Source organism: Triturus cristatus, chromosome 4_2 (assembly GCF_964204655.1).
Source record: "Triturus cristatus chromosome 4_2, aTriCri1.1, whole genome shotgun sequence".
Lineage (NCBI taxonomy): Eukaryota > Metazoa > Chordata > Amphibia > Caudata > Salamandridae > Triturus > Triturus cristatus.
Window position 1 is genome coordinate 172,464,340 of NC_140586.1, and position 20,276 is coordinate 172,484,615.

Consider the following 20,276-nt stretch of genomic DNA (forward strand, 5'->3'; position numbering starts at 1 on the left):
GCCAAAAGCAGTGTTGGTGACGGTGTCGGGTGCTTTCCACCTCTGGGGCAACTGAAACCCACGGTTCCAGAGGCAGTGACCAGAAGTAAGTAAGGTCTTTGCTGTCCCTGAGACTTCGTGAACAGGAGACAAGCTTTATTTCAAGCCCTATGAGATACTCAGCAACAAGTGAAGAAAGTTCAGTCCAGCAACTGCAGGACAACCCAGCAAAGCAACAAAACAGCAACAGGGCAGTACTCCTCCTGGCAGCTCTTCCAGCTCTTCTCCTTGGCAGGTTCTTTGATCCCAGCGAGTTCTAAAGTTCTGAGGTCTGGGCTCCAATATTTATACTCAGTTTATCTTTGTTCTCTTGGGCAGAGAGTGTGTGCTCAGTCCAAACCAGTTTGATCCTCTCTAGCCCAGCTTCCTGGCAGGAGATGGAGACAGCATTGTCCAAGGCAGACCAGGCCCATTGTGGTGCAAGGAAATCTCCTCCCACTACTCTACATACATCCCCCGGTCTATTCAGCTCAGTCCTGACTAATCCAGGAAAGGCAGGTTACACCTTGACCTCCCCAGTGACTGTCTTAAGAGAATGCACATCCCCAGCCCCTGTCACTCCAAAGCCAGACAGTCAATCCACAACCGAGCAGAGGCACACGGGATGGCTAAGCAAGAAAATATCTAGTTTCTAAAACTGGTATTTTCAAACACAGAACATAAAAATCATTTTTACCAAAAGATGCATTTCTACATTCTGAGTTCAGGCATACTAAACTCCATTTCTCTATCTTGTCCCAATGGGAAGATATACTCGTAAAATGTTATAAGTACTTCCCATTCTATCCTATGGGGCAGATAGCCTTGCAATAGTGAAAAACGACATATACTGTATTTCACAATCAGAACATGTCACCCACACCACTACATGTCCTCCCTTTCAAATACACTACGCCTTGCCCATAGGGGTAACTTGGGCCTACCTTAAAGGTGACTCACAAGCAATAAGAGCGATGGTTTGGGCTTGGCAAGTGGATGCACTTGCCAAGTCAACATGGCAGTAAAAACTGTGTGCAGAATAGACACTGCAGTGACAGGTCTGAGAACCCTTTGAAAGGCTGCTCGTGTGGGTGGCACAATCAGTGCTGCAGGCCTACCAGCAGCATTTGACTTACAGGCCCTGGCACCCTCAGTGCACTTTACTAGGGGGGAAACAGTGTTTACAACGCTGTTTCCACAACACGCTTCCATTACAACGCAGTCGTTACAACGACCGCGTTGTTTCTACGCGATCCATTACATCGCAAGTCATTTCAACGACCTGCTGTGGGGGGCGCGCTAACCTAAGGAATAGTATAATTTACTATTCCAACACCTTCCCTACGGTTGCACAGACTGGAGTTGGAATAGTAAATTATGCTATTCCTAAGTCCAGCGCGTCCCCTACAGCAAGTCGTTGAAACGTCTTGCGATGTAATGGATTGCATAGAAACAACGCCAGCTGGGAGATAGAGGAGAAATCCCACAAATGCTGATGGTTCTGTGGCTCCTCTTTTTCTATGATGAAAGATTTACAACTGCCTAGCCTTCAGCTCAGTCTCTCAGACTCAAAACCAACCTCATAGGATAGCTTGTGAGCTATGGCTATAGACAGAAGGTTATTGCACGTTACTATTTAACCTTATTCTAATATTGTTATGAGAATCTGCATTGAAGAATGCACGTTTGATGGGGCCAGTGCACATTCAAGGTGGGTCGGCAACATTGGCCTCTTTTTGTTTAGCATCGCTGCAAATGATATAGATAAGGGTGCCTGCCAGATAATAGAAAATATGTCGTAAATAGGCGATTGCCACATGTCGATCAAGTTATTTGCAAACAATGCTATGGTACTTGTGAACTTAGGTACCCCTTTACCCATGCATGATGATTTCTGAATGCAGATTTCCTTTCCTCTTGGTGAAATCCATAACTTGTTATTAATAAATGTGCTGGAGAATATCATTGTGAGATAATGCCCACCCCCCAATTTGCAGTGTCTCAAACTTAGAGAAGAAGGGATTTAAAAATCTAATTCTGAGACATTTTGTTTTAAACATTCTAACATGATTCACATTAAGTTAATGTGCATAATGTGAATCTGAATTAGGATATCTTCCATAGTCAGGACTTATCCTGAAACTCTGACTTGCCTCTGGCCATCATAGATGATTTAGTTCAATGAGAAAAAAGATCAATCCCCCTCCAATATCTTTATTTTGTTTATTGTTTATCTATCCATTGATGTTCCACTAGTTCTACCGAGGTCTTAAGCAACCAAATGAATGTTAAACAGATTTCATTCCCATGAGTGAACCACAAAGACCTTTTCATGCATTTACCCAATGCCGAAGAGCATGTCAACAAACAGCTATGCAGAGATCAGGGGAGGGGATGTGGTCCGTCGGCTAGACTGCCGACTTTGGTGCAGGAAACCAGGGTTCGAGCCTCGGGGTCTCGTCCACATCCTGTGATTCTGGGCAAATCACTTAATCTCCCCATGCCTGAATATGTATGTAAATACGGTGCTCATGCACAGAGCTCCAATACCTTCGGGTCGAGTTTGCGCTATATAAAAGATGCAAAAAAAAAATCTATGACTCAATACTCACTGATGACGGGGTTGTAGTTGTCAGGGGTTGCTGTGTAGCTGAAGCAAGCTTTCAGATCCACACTGCACATGAGGAGGAAAAGAGAAAAGAGGTATGAGGAACAAGAAAATGAAATGCATGTGAACCATATGGCGTCTGATAATGGTAATAAAAAATGAAAAATTAAGGATTGGCAAACAGAAATAGACTTGGACAAACAGAAAAAGGCGAAGAAAGCATGGGAGATATGAGTAATGGCTAAAACTGGTACAGAGACAGGCAAGAGGGGACAGCAGAGCAGGCAGAATAAATATCTGAGACTAGCAACTTCTGAATTCTGTGGTCAAGACTCCAGTCCTCATATTCCTCAGACATCCAGTTTCTTTGGTAGACAAAAAGAGAACATGGACAATAGCATCAAAACGAGGCTAGTGTTTGTGCATCACCCCCACCTCCAGAATGGGACCATTCAGAGCCAATGGGGAGAGTCTTTTTGCAGAAAAGGAGCGTAGGGCTAAGATTTCAAGAGTTCCACTCCAAGGCTGACCTGTATGTTTCGCGTGCAATCTGATGCCATTTGTTATCTGGAGGTGCATGTTGCTGCATCTCTGCGATTGTCACCATATTTGTGCCTGTGATCTTTTTCTTATAACCAACCTCCCTTTCTTCTCATACAGAAAATCATTGCTAGACAGCAGCAGAGAATGTGTTTTAGGATGAGGACAGAGTACATAAGGGTGTGGTTTTACTGGTTATGAACCTAGTCTTGATTGTCTCTAAACCACAGTAACATAAGTAGATTCACAATGTATCTAAAGAACAAGTTACTTACCTTCAGTAATGCCTTATCTGGTAGAGACTATCTAGCTGCAGATTCATTACCTTAGAGTAAGGCATCAGACTAGATCTGGAACATTTTCGAGCAGTATCCCTTTATGTTTGTAGGAGGAGTTGTGCACTCTGCGACCGTCGGCATCGTCCATGTCGAAAGTGATGTTTGCTGACCTATATAGGTGCCACCTCGGCATGTTGATGTTAGACACTTTCTTGACTTTTCACACCAGATTGCGGAGCCACGATTAGCACTGACCATTAGTGTGACGAACTAAGGCCCTTGAAAGGGTATTCCCTACACTAAAATTGTTTTGCAGAGTGGGGAGGATGGGAGAGTTGGTAAGGAATCTGCGGCTAGATACAGTCTCTACCAGAAAATGCCTTACCGAAGGTAAATAACTTGTTCATCTGATAGAAACTTCCAGCTACAGATTCCTTACCTTGAATTGTTACCCAAGAAATATCTCCCTGGAGGCGGGACTGTGAAACCAATTAAATAGAAAAATCCTGCAGAACTGAAGGGGCGAAGTGCTTGTGACTGTGCAAGCTGTAATGCTTGGTGAACATGTGCAGTGAGGACCACATTGCTGCCTGGCAGGTGTCAAGTATGGGGACGCCCTGAGCTAATGCAGTAGTTGCAGCCTTTGCTCTTAATGCACAGGAAAATACATCGCAAAATGATTCTTTTGCACTGCCTGTTTTTGCTCCCACACATGCTAGAATGACAATGCTGTTTTTAGGTCCAGATGGTGCAGTCTCTCCTCCTCTTTGGAGGGATGAGGTGGAGCAAAGAAAGTAGGCATGGGTATGTTCTGGCTTACACAGAATGGAGTCACAAACTTCAGAAGGAAGGAGGCATGTGTCCAGAGAACAAGTTTGTCTGGATAGAAGTATATGTAAGGAGGATGCGCAGAGAGTGCCTGTAATTTGCTGACCATCCTGGCCGATGTTATGGCCACTAAGAAGGACATTTTCAAAGTCAAGACCCTAAGAAGGCAACTTTGGAGTCACTTGAATGGTTTACATATGAGAGAAGTGAGGACCAAGTTGAGGTCCACTGAGGCATTATGAAAGACATAGGGGGAACATATGTTGCAGGCGTTTAAGGAACCTAGCCACTATGGGTGACTTAAAGAGAGAGGGTTTGTCATGCTACCACAAAAATGCTGAGATGGCAGATAGGTAACCCTTAACTTTGCCCAGAGCAGAGCACTGCTAGGCCAAGGATAATGCAAATAATAGTATTTGGGATGTAGAAAGGGTTTTTAATGTTGTGGGAAGCACACCCTGACACAAACTTGCCCCAGTGGCAGGCGTATACCGACTTGCTGGAGGGACGCTGGGCTGCCAGATCTTCTTGAGAACTCTGGGCAGGAGTGATAATAACAGAAAGGCGTACAGGAGGCCAGTGCTCCACCCAAGATAAAAAGCGTCTCCAAGCAAGAGTCAAAAAGAATGAATCACTTAGGCCATTTTACAGAGTCGCTTGCAAATTTTCTGCTGAGGACCCTCTGCCACACTGTCACAGCAGCGGTAGATCTTGGCTCTCTGCTTATTTGATTAAGTGGGATGAATCATCATAGGGTCTTGGCACCGCAGTGTCCCATTCTCCAGGTGTTCATCATCCTCCAATAGGAGGCAGACTGTCTGGTGTGCGACAGTCATGAATGGAAAGAGTGTTGGAATAATATAAAATGATTAAAAATACCTTCTCTCCTGTGTAGGTTTTTATTTTCACTGGGGAGGGATAAGGTTAAAAAAGTGGGTGGTGCTAATTGGATAATTATAGGTCCAAAGCACCTGGTCAGTGGTCGTCGACATGTTTCAGCCTGTGTCGCCCAAAAGGGTCAGATAACTTTCTTCAGGAACAAAGGATCCAGCCATGTCAAATGATGAGGGGCTGTGTATGTGCTATGTAAGGTGAGTGGATTTGCTCACCCTATAAGGGCAACAGGTTGTATTTAATACCTGTTATGGACATGTGGTAATAGGCCTTAATTTGGTCTATTGCTGAAATCTGTTCAGGCGTTTCAGTTCCATGAGGCCGGAACTGCGGCTTGTAATCCTACTGTGTGGGATCCACATAGCACGCAGATGATGCCATATAGAGCTGAATGATGCCACCTATCGGCATGCAGGGGTACTGCTCAAAATATTTCCTGATCCAGTCTGACGACCAGAGATTATTCTAAGGTAAGGAATGGCTAGAATATTCCTCTCTAGCAAGATAGTCACTTGCCAACACTTGAACTAAAGGTAATGAAACTTGTGCCACATATGTGATTCAGTGTCATGGGGAAGAAGACAAATTATGCTATGTCATCCCTGGGGGTTAAGGCAGCAGAATTTGTTCATGAACAAATCGTAAAGCTACCCTGGCATAATACTATGAAGGCATCTCAATATTGCATATGTGAATAAGACCTTAACCATTGACTCCGGCCTTTTCTCAGAAGCGCTCCCTGAAACACGGTCGAGCCCACCCTGGCCTTTAGGAGCAAGGGTGAACCCGGGAATGAAGCATGGCACTATAAGAGTGTGTGAGGGTTACTAAACAAAGAGGTATTGCTCCCACTACTTTTAGAAGCATATTATCACCCCTCTGATATAGAATTGTGCCTATACCTAACTTTGCAGTTCCTTTTTTGGCAGGATACTTACTGTGATTAGGTATGACCAAAGGTACCTGTGGGTGAAGGGCCTGTGCAGAGGGCAAGGCGTCAAATGTACTTGAGGCTCATTTTTATGCAAGAGCAGGTACTATTTTACTGTCAATCAAGGAGAGTGACTATCCACATGTTTGGATTGGAAGAAAAGTTGGCAGTAAAAAGAAAAGTAGTCGCAAAAAAAAGGTCTCTGCTGGCCACAATTCAAGGGCAAGTACAGAAGAGGGAAAGGCAGGCAAGATATAGACAGCAAGAGAAAAAAAGAAGAGTGTCACATGAAGATGAGATGGAGTAACCAAGACTAAAGAAACAAAGAAATAGAACATATAGCTCATTGAACATGTTGAGAATTTCTTACCAAGACCCCTGCGAGTGGCGGCAGCTCTTATGCTCCAGGTCAATGCTGTGCGGGATTATGCTCACATTCTTAAACAGATGAAGGACGGGCCGTGACCTGGACAGGAAAGGACAACAAAAGGAAACTGTTGCAAACCTCTAGGCTGAAGTTTGATGAAGTGGCACTGAGTGATCGATTGGACCAGTCTGGGACTGTGACTCTGGATGGCTTAATTGCATTGGCCATTAAAGGCAAAGGAAGCAGAGTGGAAAGTTGGAAGACTATGATAGTGTTCGGAGTAGAACTACAGGTTGATGGCCCTGGTGAGTCATTTCAAGGTTGGAGGCAATATGATAGTGTTGGGAAGAGTACTAAAGGAGACCTTTAAACTGGAGGGCAGCATGGTGATGTTGGGAGCAGTAGCGGTGAAGTTCAGCCCTGGAACAAGTCATGGGATTGATGTAGGGTACTGCAACAGTCTTTGGAGCTAGATGACCATGGAAGTATGACTTGAGATCAGATGGTAGGCAATAGTGATAGATCAGGATTAAAGGATGATGGCCACAGGAGGATGCCTTGAACCTGGAGGGTGGTCAAGTACTTTCAGACGCAGTAGTATTAGTTGACAATGCTGGAAGCAGGTCTTGAAACTAAAGAGTCGAACAGCAGCACTCAAAGCAGTATAAGAGGATGCCTGTCCTCAGATCAGGCCACATGGCTGAAATATTGTGAGGAAGGACTACTAAAGGATGGCAGCTCTGGCAGAATGTGTGATGGTACAATAGTTTTGGGAGCACTGGCAGGGCACCTGAAGACTGGTTAATGTCAGAATGGTGTTTGGATTCAGATCACTCACCTGTAAAGTACCACAGTGTCTGACAGAGAACCAACAAGGAGATCCGGGTATGTGTTGCCATCAATGTCCAGGCCTCCAGAGATCGAGTAACCAAAAGTCTTGACCCCAACACTAACGCCATCCAAGACCTGCACCAGGGATTCAGAGAAGTACTGAGGTTGCATGACTCAGGGAAAAGAGCAGTCAGAGCACTATAATATCCTCCACTTTTAATCCTTGTAGATATTACTTCCTTTCACTACAACAACCACCCTTTTCACTGCTTTGCCCTCCCTCCAAAATTATCTGTCCTCGCCATAGTCAAAAAGAAAATTGAATCTTTTCAATTCAGAAACTTCACACTAGGCCTGGCTGACAGTTTGAGAAGAAATACTGTTACTATTCTCAATGTAGAAAAATTTCCCTCGCTCTCCCTTGAAAAATACCTGTGCCTTCTACCGTTTACTGCATTGTGTAGGCTGCCGTATGACAACTCTAGCTCTGTCGCTTGATCTATTTAGCTATAGTGCGTAAATGACTTTGGCCAGTTTGGACTAGCCTGATCTACACTACTTGCCTTGAAAAGCCAACTGAAGTCAAGACAAAGGCCACGGAGGCACTCCCTCAAGATTAGAGGGAGATTTTGAACTTTAAACAAAGCTTCCACTTTTGGTAATTTAAAGTTCCTGCTTGTGTCTCGCAAGTGGAGAACACTCCCCTCCCCACAAGTTATTAACTTGTACACTGGTGAACTTCAAGTGGACACTGCACACCAGATCAAATACAATGGTTGTCAGAGACAGGACAATTGCGGGTGTCTGCTGTCATTTGGGCGGTGTATTGGAGAAACAGGCTGCAGTGACATGAGCGGGAGGAGAGGAAAAGTACTGGCCAGGAGGAGGGGAGATCACCTCACTGCTAGGTAGAACTGCACAAAGCCCAGTTGACTGAAGGTCTGTGAACAGGTACCTCAATTACCCGAATTGACAAGGATTGATGATAAACCAGCACCCTGGTTGGCCAGAATTAAATATACCAATAAGTAAGTGTGGGCCAAGGTTGAGGATCTGCATCAACACCATCAGAGCTTGAAACGTCTATGACCTGTTATGTCCATTACCTCGCCTGTATCTACACCTGGCTGGTAAGATACTTTGTGCAAGTTTACAGGTGTGCTGCCTGATTCTTTCCCCCTTATTACCCTTGTTCTCATGATGATCCTGCGTGTCGAGTGCAGCAGCGATTAAAAAGTTAGCTTAAGATTGTTCGGACTGTTTAAAGTAGGGTCACATATGACCTGAAGACTACGGTTTATTTAGAAAACCATTCCTGCCTTCAACTTCTATCAAACATTCAAAATATTCTTCTTTTATTACACACTAGCGTCACACTAATATTTCCTGGCTCACGTTTTTCAGCGCCTCAAGTAACGTGGCAGCACAATAATTTCTTTAAAAAATTAAATCAGATGGAAAAGAGCTGTGCTCAATTTTGTTTGCTTGGCTTTAGGCTCCTCAATTGATTAATTTCCTGAGGATTTAAACCCGACGCAATGATGTGCTGAGTTAAATCAAGTTTAATTGTCATCTTACACACCAGAACCTGTGTGCCTATGTTCTTCCATGCCTACCCCCTTACCTAAACCGCTATGCCTCTTTGTCACCTTTTTCTGCCTTGCTCAGTCGCCTGGTGCATCCCTGTCTTTGTTCCAACTGCAGCTGATTATCCTTGCCCTTGATTCTCCAAGTTTATAAGCCCTCTACCACTCTGCCCTTGATTCAAGAGCCTTTCTGTTGATGCCCACCCATGCACATCACAGCTTTTGCCCAACCTGTGCTTTCCAGGACATACTGCTTCTATCCCTTCCTGCTGATGCCCTTCCGTGCCTTGTTGCCTATGGGCCCTTTGCACCTTTCTCTTTGCCGCCCTCAACCAATGACCCTTTAATCAATCCACAATATTTATTGCATTTCCTCCCATCCAGCTATCTTTCCGCACCCAGGAGGCAACTGATTCAGGGGTCCCCTGCTTCTCTCAACTAATGACACTCAACTTGGGGGTCGCTGGGGAATGCCAAGGCTTGTATAGTATGCCTAATCTAATGTAGGACATACTATGTGTCCTTCCATTCTTTACATCCTCCGGATCTAGTACTCTGCATCTTCATCTTGCGGCTCCTCAGTGTCAGAGGCTCAGTTCCCACACACTGGTTTGGACCCAAGTCTTTAAGATTCTTTTAAGTACCTGTGCTGGTCTGGTGACAATTCCCAAGCTGCTGCCGTGATAGATGTAAACCTTTCCCTCTCCATCAAACGGGGCGCCGATAGCAATGTCTACGGAGAGAGAAAAATATAGTCTGGGTCATACCGAACAGACACCAACTGATCTTTACAAAGATGGGTAACATAATGCAAGTAGACAATGATCCATTACTGTGCCAAGCGTGTACATCAACATGGAGAATTATTGAGGATACAGTGCATATACAGTAGGTATGCTTTACACAGTAGATGACTTCCTCTTTCTCTCTATGTCGCCCGTGGCGGACACACAGATTGCCATCACTCAGGGATGCACGCAAGCCTGTCCAATATTAGAGTTAAAAAGACCTATGAATACACCAATTTCAAGTTTCCGCCCAGTGTCTCTGATCCCTATAATTTGTTAAAACAAAAGGTAGATGTAAACAATTAGTGCAGTCCAAGTCTTAAGAGAGCTTGGAGCTTCTTAAAATCAAACTCCTGTTCCTCTTTAGGTAGCTCAGTATTTCAGTACTCCAGGATTTCTCATCACTGTCATGGTTTGCACAGTTCTGTAACACTACAAAAAGGACTCCTTAATTCTCACCAGATTGCCACCATACCCATCGTATCTAGACAGCAACATCTGGAAATCTTGAAGCACGGTAACCTGAGATCATTCATATCTACCAATGCCCAGACTGTGGGTGGCATATGAATCATCAAGCCACCGCAGTTTGATCCCCTCTGCTGGAACACAGCCGTGTGGGTACCTCACACTAAGCTATCCTCCCCTTTCCTGGGGCCCACCATAAGTGTGGCCCACAACTTATGTTGCTGCACTCTACTAACATTCACGTTACCGGGACCCTCGTGATTCACTACACAACCACTGCCTAATTTAAGCCCAAGCATAAGGGCATGTTTAACTCCTAAACCTCATTTATCATTGTTGTCTCTGTTGAGATCCAATCAGAGATGTAGCACGGATCCCCTCTCTACCAGTATTTGCACTGCCTTCTCTCTTAGAGCCCAGTCGTGAAGTATTTGGGAGCTCTTCATACCACAGCCACTGATGTAATCTATAAACATTAGGTTATCCTTAAGATCAGGAGATACACCCCATCCATACACTTTCCAGAACCCACACATCTGGGCATCCTAGCCAGCATGCATACCACTATAGGCACAGCCTTCTTCTCCAGCGCTCTTTCAGTAGATCACCATCACTTCCTTGCTTCATCCACAACAGACACAGATATCTTGTGCCTCAATATCATCACCCCCAAGGCTTCCTCTTCCTAAATCTAAAACACAAGGTGCAAGTTTTTCAGACATCCTCGGTCGCTCTTGCATATTCTCCCCAAAATAGAATTGAACAAGCAATGCACCTTAGACATCTTCTACAAGAACAGTATCTATTCCTCCTTCATAAGAATCGCTCACTCCTCTACTCACTGGCAATCAATAGGGTACATTAGGTGTACTAAGCGCTACAGCTCCATAATCTCTTGTACGCTAACTCATCCAGCAAGACAACGGAGACTTCCTTGACACGACTTCAGTAATCTCCTTTAAAGGGGCCCAACCACCCTGCACCCTAGTCCTCAACACTACTACCTCAACCTACTCTAATGGAACCCAACCACCGTATATTGGATATTTTAGATTTTCTAAACGCCGCCACATAGTCTCCTGTTTCAGAATCTAATCAGAAAGATTTCTGTCCACGGTAACGCAGCTACAATCTGCACCTTGAAAATATCAAGTGCTTAATTTGAGCCCGTGGGGCCCACCGGCACTCAATTTTGGAACCCGCTACTTATTTTTTCTGATCATACATTTCCAGAGAGCAAGAGAGAGAAAAACAAACAAAGGCGCAAAAAGAGGAAGAGAAAGACAGAAACCCAGTCACAAAGAGAGAAAGGAGAAACCTTCAATAATGAGATATAGGGGAAGAGGGTGTCTAGTAGTGGATAAAAGAGGACTAGGATGGATTGAGGCGTACCCAGGCTTGGTGTTCAGCACACTAACATGTATTAGCACCGGCTGTGAATTTCTGAGCACGGCATTGGGCACTGGCACACATTCTTTCACAAATTAAGCACTGAAAATGCCCACACCACCACTATAGGAACTACTGTTTTTCCCGGGTGAAACCCAATAACCAGGCCTCCCAAAGCCCTGCGAGTGCTCACCTTTGAATCCATCTTGGTTGAGATCATCCACGCTGTTGACTGTTACCCCAAACATGGAGTCATAGGTCCCGTTGAGTCGGATGGGCTTCACAGTGTTCCACTTCCCCGCCTGGTTGATGTAAACGTAGGCAGCACCCCCAATCTCTTCTCTGCGGTCAAAGAAATACGGGGCTCCCACCACAAGATCTGTCCAACTGAAAGAGAAAAGATGGCTGAGAATTGGTGATCCAGGGGTTTGAGAGCATGAAATAAAAGATCAGAGATCAGCAAAGGCCTGCTAAGAGCCGCAGGTCCGCGGCACGGGGAAGGTTCTGCGATTTCCCAGAAATAAAGAAGTGGATCAAATGACCTGTATTTACAGCTTGAATTGGACACATTCAGAAGTGTTAGGGGCTACTAACATCCAATGGTTGAAACAAATGTAATTGAAAGAAATAATGAAAAACCACATTGAGGGCTGGTAATCACCCCACCAAATGTTACTGGTTTACCAGCTACAGTGCTCAGATTCTTTTCTCAGGTCACTAAGTCTAAAGAACACTGATATTTATCTTACCACCTCTGCCTTACGGTGCTAGTAGGGTGGCACCCTGGGAACCTGTAAACAATATTGACCCGCAAACCTGTGTTCCAGTAATTTTGCAATATAGATCTTTTGTGGGTGTTCTTAAAAGAATCTGTGATCCTGGTGCATTGTGTCATCCATAGTGCTTTGTGAAACTATGTACAGAGAACCATTCGGAGGCTGTGCAGATTTACAACTGTTGGCTAATACTTCCGACATGTACTCTGAGTATACATTGGAAAGCCCATTTTCTATACGGATTTAGTGATGATGCACGATACAATCGACTGATATAGGTTTCAATTGGATAGAACCTTATTATCCACTGGTCTAAAGACTACCATGTTCTTGAGTTGGTGCTATCTCTGCTCTTACTATTTCCAAGGTGCTTAAAGTGTGGGAGTGGGAAGAGGACAGGATAAGCAATGAACTGGCTTGTGTGAAAAGAAGAGATGGCTTTAGGCAGAAAGGACAGATGCAACCTCCCAATTGCCTAATCACTAAGAAATGCTATGGAGATTTCATCAGCGGATAATCCTTGCAGTTCGCTTGTTCTGTGAGCTGAAGCATTGACTACCATGTAAGCTATTTATCAAAAAAGACAACACAAATAGTTTACACATGCAGGTCTATTCACTTAGACAATGTAGCATTAAGATACTAGAATGAAATGGCTGACAACATCTTTATTTTCAAACCCTACATTGAATTATACACACAATGTAAATTAAGATTTACCAGGTTTATTACAATAGGTTGTTCTCTGTGTCAAACCCCTCGCCATTGACAACATGTCAATAAATACAGGATATGATAATGTTTTGAGAGCAATATACATCATCTCAGTCAGCAACTCGGACAGACAGATCTTGCTAAATAACAATATATTTTGGTCTGCCTAGATCTGGATGATATTTCACACAGCCAAATGTAGACACTTGACATTGACATCCATTGTTTATCATGCATGTTAACTCAGTTAATTCAGATGAATATACAATTACCTTACTGCTAGCACCACTTGGAGCCTCTATCTCAATTGATATAGGCGTTTGCATATGATAATTCCACTAAATGGTAACTGCTGTAGTCACGTGTTCACAGCGAACGTAACTATACCTGTTAGGTTGTATACATTTCTCCTGAAGATTATTTCTGCTTTGTCAACAAATTTAGCACTTAATGCAACATTTTAAGAAGACTTGTAATTTCCTGGGAGGGACATCTATTCTATAGCATTGGGTGCTACATTTTGTCATTTCAATAAATTCCCGCTTGGTTCTGAAGAAGGCTCTATCAATCAACTGAAGAGTCGAAACCCTCCCAGGTAATATGTGGGCCTTTTATTTGATTAAACATTGTTATAGAACGAACTGAGTAAATGTAAGTAATGTTACAGCAATCTTGCTAGGATCATAACTCTGTTCTATCTGCTCATTTTAAGTTGCATTTCCTTCTCTCTGATACACAGAGCTATTTCCAAGATCTTACACCATTCTTGCTGCCCCATTCATCATGTTTTGAACACGATAATCAACAAACCGTAGGAAAGAGTTAAAAACGCAACTCTCCAACAAACACTCCATTGCAGTGCATTAACCACCCACAAACCAGCTACCTCTACTTTTGCTCATAGATGCTATGCTTTTCTTTGACAATGTACAGTCTTTTTTCTAGGTTTCAGCTATAGGAATACCGCACACATACATAGATACAAGGACTTAGATCTTTAGTATTTATCTGTAAAAATGTTTGGTCCTATACTAGTATTTATACTGCCTGACTAAAATTGTGTTAATGTTTGAGAAATTAATTCTCCTCTTAAACTGTTTCTGCAATATATAGGATCTAAGGCACCGTTCATTACTAGTTGGCAGCCCAGAATACTATGATGCATCGCTTGTGTGATTGGATGTACTGAATACAGCTCACAAGCAAGCCCCAAGGATGGTGCCAATTTTTTTAACTATATGTTCGTTTTGTGACTGTTACAGTTAGCCATCTTTTTCAAGGACATTGCACACATCTTGAAAGATAGTCTCTCCAGTGCGATCATCTCAACGCAACGCCTAGCTCAAAATAAAATCAACACAAAAACATACAACTGGTGAGAGTTAACCTTGATACCAATAGAAATTGGGTGGTATCTGCAGGGCCAAAACGTTCCTGACATAAGGGCTGAAAACAAGATGCACAGACAGACTCCACATTATTCACAAGAGTATTATGTAGAAATTGGAGATTGGCATTGAAGCCATAAAGTTTCTAATGTGTCTGCCCAGAAGATTTTTTTTTAAAGTTGGTCTCAGGTTTATTTCAGGTTCAACCACAAGATGGTAGGAAACAATAAAGCTTCTCGAACGTATAACTATAATAAAAGAGAAGACTGAACATCCCAGTTTTGCATGACACAACACTTATAATCTCAGCAGATATATTTGCAACTGCAGAATTTCACAAAGGGGCAAGGTGTACGCACTAGTCCGGGACTCACCCATCACTGTTGAGGTCCACAGTGGCCACCGAGTAACCAAAGGATGATGCCACTTGGCTCTCCCCCCAAAGGGTGTACTCTGGCACCAGACGATTAGCATTGTCCTTCTTCAGTATCACCACCGCGCCGGAGTGATTGGCCCGAGGGGCACCAGCCACAAAACTCAGCTCATGTTTCCGGGTCATGCCTTTCCCTGAGTCAATGGAGAAACCTGCAAAAATAAAGTAGGTGGGGACAGGTAGAAATCATTTATTTGTTCATCGGAGGAGTGGGAGAAAAGTCCACCAGTCAGCAAAGCTTAAGAAAGATTCACCAATATAATGCAAACAGGCACAGGAAACCACAATGGACAGACTAGGAGGAACTTCAAACCCCCAACTCCTGTCTCTCGGTGGGGAGACCTGATGTGACTTACCCCTAATGGCTACTGCTTGCCCCCAGTTTGTGCTGAGCCCCACCACTTGCATCATAATGCATTGTAAGATCCCCTCTGGCCCAATAAAACTCTAAGTTGAGCTACAGGCGGCTGCTGCTCCACCTTCCTACATGTGCTTCTCTGGGACCCTGCAAGGCAGGTTACCAGAACTCCTCCCACAACCCAGACAGAAAGGTGTGCCTAAAGTGTATAGATCTACTTGGTGGGGATGGGTGAATGGGGCAACCCGGGAGCCAATTTTGGGAGGCGGATACTAACTGTGGGCCCTTATGAAAAATGCAGGAGATTGTTTGTCAAACACAAAGAAATAAATAATAAATAAATAAATATATACAAAGAACCCAGGAACTTCCTATCCCAAGGGAGCATTTTTGGATGAGGTAGGAACCTCGCTGCACTACGGTCTGAGGGCAAATAGGGATTTGCAGGAGTCAGGTGAAAGAGGTGGCAAATTATAGACTTTGGTTAACTGTCCCTCTCATGGCCAGCCCAGTTCAGGCGGGTGACGTCTGTGAATTTAGAAGATACTGTTCACTGACACTTGCCCCATAGCTTTCTGGTAGCCCCAATGGAGAGAAGATTGAGGGTTTGGTGATCCAAAGGAAGAAACAAAACACAAGTGACCAACACTGTACGAGGACCAGGTAGGAGAGTGCAGGCAGCAACCACAGTCTCATTTCCATATGCATTGTAGAGACTCACAAGGGAGACTCAAGACCCACAATTACAGCACAAGGTTATCAGCGGACACAGCAGTACACGACCCATGCGGGCACAGGAGAATCTGAAATCATGTACCGCAAAGGCAACAGGAAAAACAGAGACTTGAGAAAGGAGGGCATTCAGTAGACAGTTTGAAGGAGAGCAGAAATAAGAAATGAGAAAAAAGGGGCATGCAGGCGGGGGGAGATTGTTAGGGAGATTCAGGGTTAGAGAAAGGGGAGATACAGCTGAAGGAAGGGGGAGAGAGAGTAGAAAGAGATGGTGAGAGATCCAAAAAACAAATAAACATAAGATTGAATTATGGAAGCTATGGTGTAGGAAGCACTGCTACTACTCTCCACTTTTCAAGTAATGGTCAACTTTGAGGCTCAGGCTTACTCCAGAGCTTCTACTGTGGAGGTCTGGCTGAGAAGGTGCTTCCTAATGGTACAGGGAAGGCCCAAGTACCCCTAGAGAAATACCCAAGGATGATCCTTCCAATGGTAAGGTCTAGAGTCTAGCCTGTCCTGGAGCAGCTCCCTGAACAGTGACACCTCAAATCCCGGGCCCGCTTCCATAGCGCACCCGCCACTTGTTATGGTTGTCTGTCAGTTCTCACAGTCTGTCCATCGCCCTGCATTCATGTATGAGAATACCAGTTGGACACAGAGTGTATCTTTAATGCTTGGTTTTAAATGAGAAACTCAGTGTCACCAGAAGCCGGATTCAAGGTGTCTTATATACGTTACTCACACTCCTTCTCAGCATTATAAGCTGTCACACTTGTGGTGTCGCCAGCAGACATAGGATCTTCATCAGGAACCTGCCTTGATTATACTTGTTTAACAGTATTCTCTGCTTTATTCCCCAAAATAAAGGATCTCCTCTGAAGTCCTTTATTAAGCCTTATGACTTCTGATGTCAACAGTCTCTCACTAGCATCACTGTGCTTCAGGGCAGTCTCTTGGGCAATGTACACATAACAGTAAGCAGTGACTAAACCCTGCATGTCAATAAAACAGGAAGTCCCCATCCAGCTCTTAGGGTTCACAAACTGGGGTGAGACATGATGTGTTGCGCGTACCATTCCCCATGAGGGTGTCTTGGCATAGACATATGACAAACTGGTCTGATCAGCTGGAAGATGGGGTGCTCAAAGTTTGTCTGAAGCGAAGTAACCAATATGGCTGGGCTGCATAACCTGAAACCAAGATCCTGCGTATGTGAGCCGACAGATATCTTGCGATCATGGGCAGGAGTCACAGAGGTCTCTCATGGACATTGGTCTTAAGTGTGTTACAGGGTTGTGTTAAAAAAAGACCCTCAACCGCCAAGTAAGCCTCACCTGTGGGCCACAGCTGTAAGGACTCCAGACAGTCATTCGCCCACTAAAAGAGCCTTAGTGGGCTCTAGAATTCATTCTGGTACTTGGTTTGGACACAGGAAAAATCTTCCTTTTCGTCTTCATTAATAAAACCCTGTGCTTCTGAGCCGTTCAACACGGAATCTCCTTTGGGGCAAGTTGTATAACACATTTGCAGATTAGATAGCCTGAAAAAGGGAGCAGGGTGAGTCATCCCTCTGTGAGTAGTAGCAGAAGCATATGTACTGCTCTGCTGGAGCAGTGAGGGCAGGAGTCCCAGACAGACTGCATTCTGTACCTATAGGTTCTCCTGGATCATCTATAGACCCTCCTGACGCTTGGTGCAGAAATACCTTCTAACCAATGTAAGCCGTTGAACACATGTTTATAAACTGATTTATTTACGAAGAGATATTGCAAAGCAATAAATGTTGAATTTTGGACACTTCCGAGCATTGTGGCCAACGTCTGTTTGATACAAAATTGATCAAGAGAGTTAGTCGGTGATGAGATGCCCCCAGTCGCTTCCGCCAAGTCTCAATTTTCGGGGAATGCTGCACATGGGGTAATTCAAAAGGTGAGGAATCCACAGGCAGATGTATCCATCAGAAACTGATGAACTGTGGTCTGGCCCTGAGGCTCGGATTCAGTGCATTCCGTAGCCCAGTGCTGAAGAACCCAAGACCTGTCTCTATGTTTGACCCGTCCGATGGTTTGTGAATCATCAGGTGTGCAGTCACCAGTAGAGTTCTGAGGTTCATGCTCGCATCCAGTCTGTTTAGAATAGGTTTTATGTGGATAAGCACCTTCAGGTGCAGGTACAGACTAGTTTTGACATCTTTGTAAGCTTTCAATTAGTTTCTTTGGGAACCTGGCATAAACAACATTGTAGTAGCTCGTGCTTGGCAGTTCTAGAGCTCAGTCTGACTCTGAAGTCTAAGTCCCGTTACTGCTATGGGAGTCCTTTCTCCATCATAGTTGTTCATCGCCTTAATCAATTATCTCAACTCTAATTTGAATTCTCTTGGGCCTCATTTATGAAAAGTGTTGCGAAACAGCGATGCAGCACTTATCAGTGCGTCCTCCATGTGACACCATGGATGCGCTGTGTTTACTGTACGGTTTTCCATGTCGCAAGGATTTACAGATACATCAGTATTTCTGACGTATCTGTAGGTGCAAAAGTGGTGCATTGCTTGGGTGTGTCTGAAAACAGACGCAACTCCAGCTGCTGTGAAGCAGGCGTAAGGATTTTACGCAGTGGCATCCTAGAAGTGACGTAGTGAAGTCGCATAGATTTCACTGCGCCACTACTATGACCCTTTTCGTGGGGGAACGTCCACTCTGCATACATTATACCCGATGCAGTAATGATGTAGCGCTGGGACTTACAAAGTGACTCATCTGCTTAGATGCATCACTTTGTAAATATGGCGCTGTGTGGTGCATATTTTATGCCAACACAGCGTCACGAAAAGTGACGCAACGGCGGCATAAAGGTCTCATAAATAAGGTCCTCCTATATTTTGCACACAATCGTTATACCCTGCATGGATATTGTAAGTTCTTTATGTTTTTTATGCATTATTTAACGGTTGGTCCTTTCGCTCAGGTTGGTGCTACGAAGAGTGAGCCAAGATTCCCCTCATTCAAACTGGTTCACATTTGAAGGGGCATCTGCGTGTGGTGTGGCGGGTCAGCGCCCGCCTATAGCTCGCTCTCCACTGCCTACCAGGGCACGTTTTGAAAGGTAGGCATTATGTTTTGAGGAGGGTGATGGGGGTTGCAGTAGCTCAGGTCTGAACAAGGAGATGTAAGCTGATAATGCAAGCCTTACCTCCTTAAGTCCACCCCTGAGTATTATAGTGAGGCGGCCGGACATGGGGGCGGGGTAGGGGGTGCAGAAAGGCAGGGAATGCCAGGAAGTGCTGCGACTACATGCAGACCGTCACCTCGTGTGCCACCTATGGGCAAGCTGAGCCAAGCAGTGATCAGAAAGCAGGATGCAGGGGAGGTGGAAGGTAGGGGTGAAGCGTGCCCTGTGATATGTGGAGGGGCATGGCTAATGATGTTCGTTGCTCTGGACAGACACCAGTTCTCAAAAGACCCCTCTACTCTGTAATGGTATTGTCTGAATACTGACTGCACCCCCAGGTCACATTAACCCCAGTATGAAACCACCTGTCCAAGAGAGGAGGCATTAAGGCCCTTCGCTGCAGGCCGGCCTTGCATCCCCTGAAACCTGCCCAGAGGCTGCAGCTCCCTGAACACTGATCTGCCCCGGGCCAATGCAGCTGAAGGTTTTTAGGTTACATACATGTGGCTGGTGCTCCTAGACTAACAGTGACGCCTACAGCTGTTGAGTGACATCGAAGACATGTGAAAGACAGAAACTTGGGTAGGAGGCTATCCAGCCAACGGGACTCGTGCACTACAAGGAAATGCTGTGCCTTGCCCTCTGTGACGGGTCCTAGGGACCGAGACTCATCCTGACATCCCACGGGTTCACAGACTGGAGGAGGGTGGAGAAGGGAGGGTGGTGGGGTTAGGAATTAGTGGATACTGATCCAGATGTGTTAATACTGTTAGGGTGAGTGACATGTTCCCTTCTCCCCGCAATACACGGAAACTTCATGCAGATGTGTACTGATGATTGAAGACACTGACAAATAAAGCCACCGCGGCAGATGCAGCACACATGGGCGGGGCTAGGGGACAGAAGCAGGAAGTATCAGGCAGCACATACAGGCATTCATATACAGGCAGTACACAGCGCATAGTCAGGGCGGCTAAGACATGCATCGACTCCACAAGCATGCAGAAGCACACAAGCATGCATGTCACTGCGGACCTAGCCGTGCATTAAGGGTGCAGGAAAAGCAGTGAGCATTGCAGGCAGTGGGCAGGCGATAGGTACGTGACTAAACACAAACAGACAGGTGAGTCTGCTGACTATTCCAGGCTCCAGTCATATCCCTGTTTTATTGAACGGTACCC

General features: G+C 44.8%; 1 protein-coding gene across 4 annotated transcripts in view; it reads right to left on the minus strand.

The window, feature by feature from the left end:
* The window catches only part of ITGA7 (integrin subunit alpha 7), a 271,460-nt gene that overhangs the window by 102,745 nt on the left and 148,439 nt on the right, over positions 1-20,276 (minus strand). For all 4 annotated transcript variants that reach the window (XM_085600990.1, XM_085600988.1, XM_085600987.1 and 1 more), the window contains exons 6-11: positions 14,779-14,989; positions 11,720-11,913; positions 9,526-9,614; positions 7,303-7,430; positions 6,468-6,563; positions 2,631-2,692 (exon numbers count right to left, since the gene is read on the minus strand). In XM_085600990.1, coding sequence (XP_085457116.1) covers positions 2,631-2,692; positions 6,468-6,563; positions 7,303-7,430; positions 9,526-9,614; positions 11,720-11,913; positions 14,779-14,989 — 780 coding nt within the window. The remainder of the gene's footprint in view (positions 1-2,630; positions 2,693-6,467; positions 6,564-7,302; positions 7,431-9,525; positions 9,615-11,719; positions 11,914-14,778; positions 14,990-20,276) is intronic.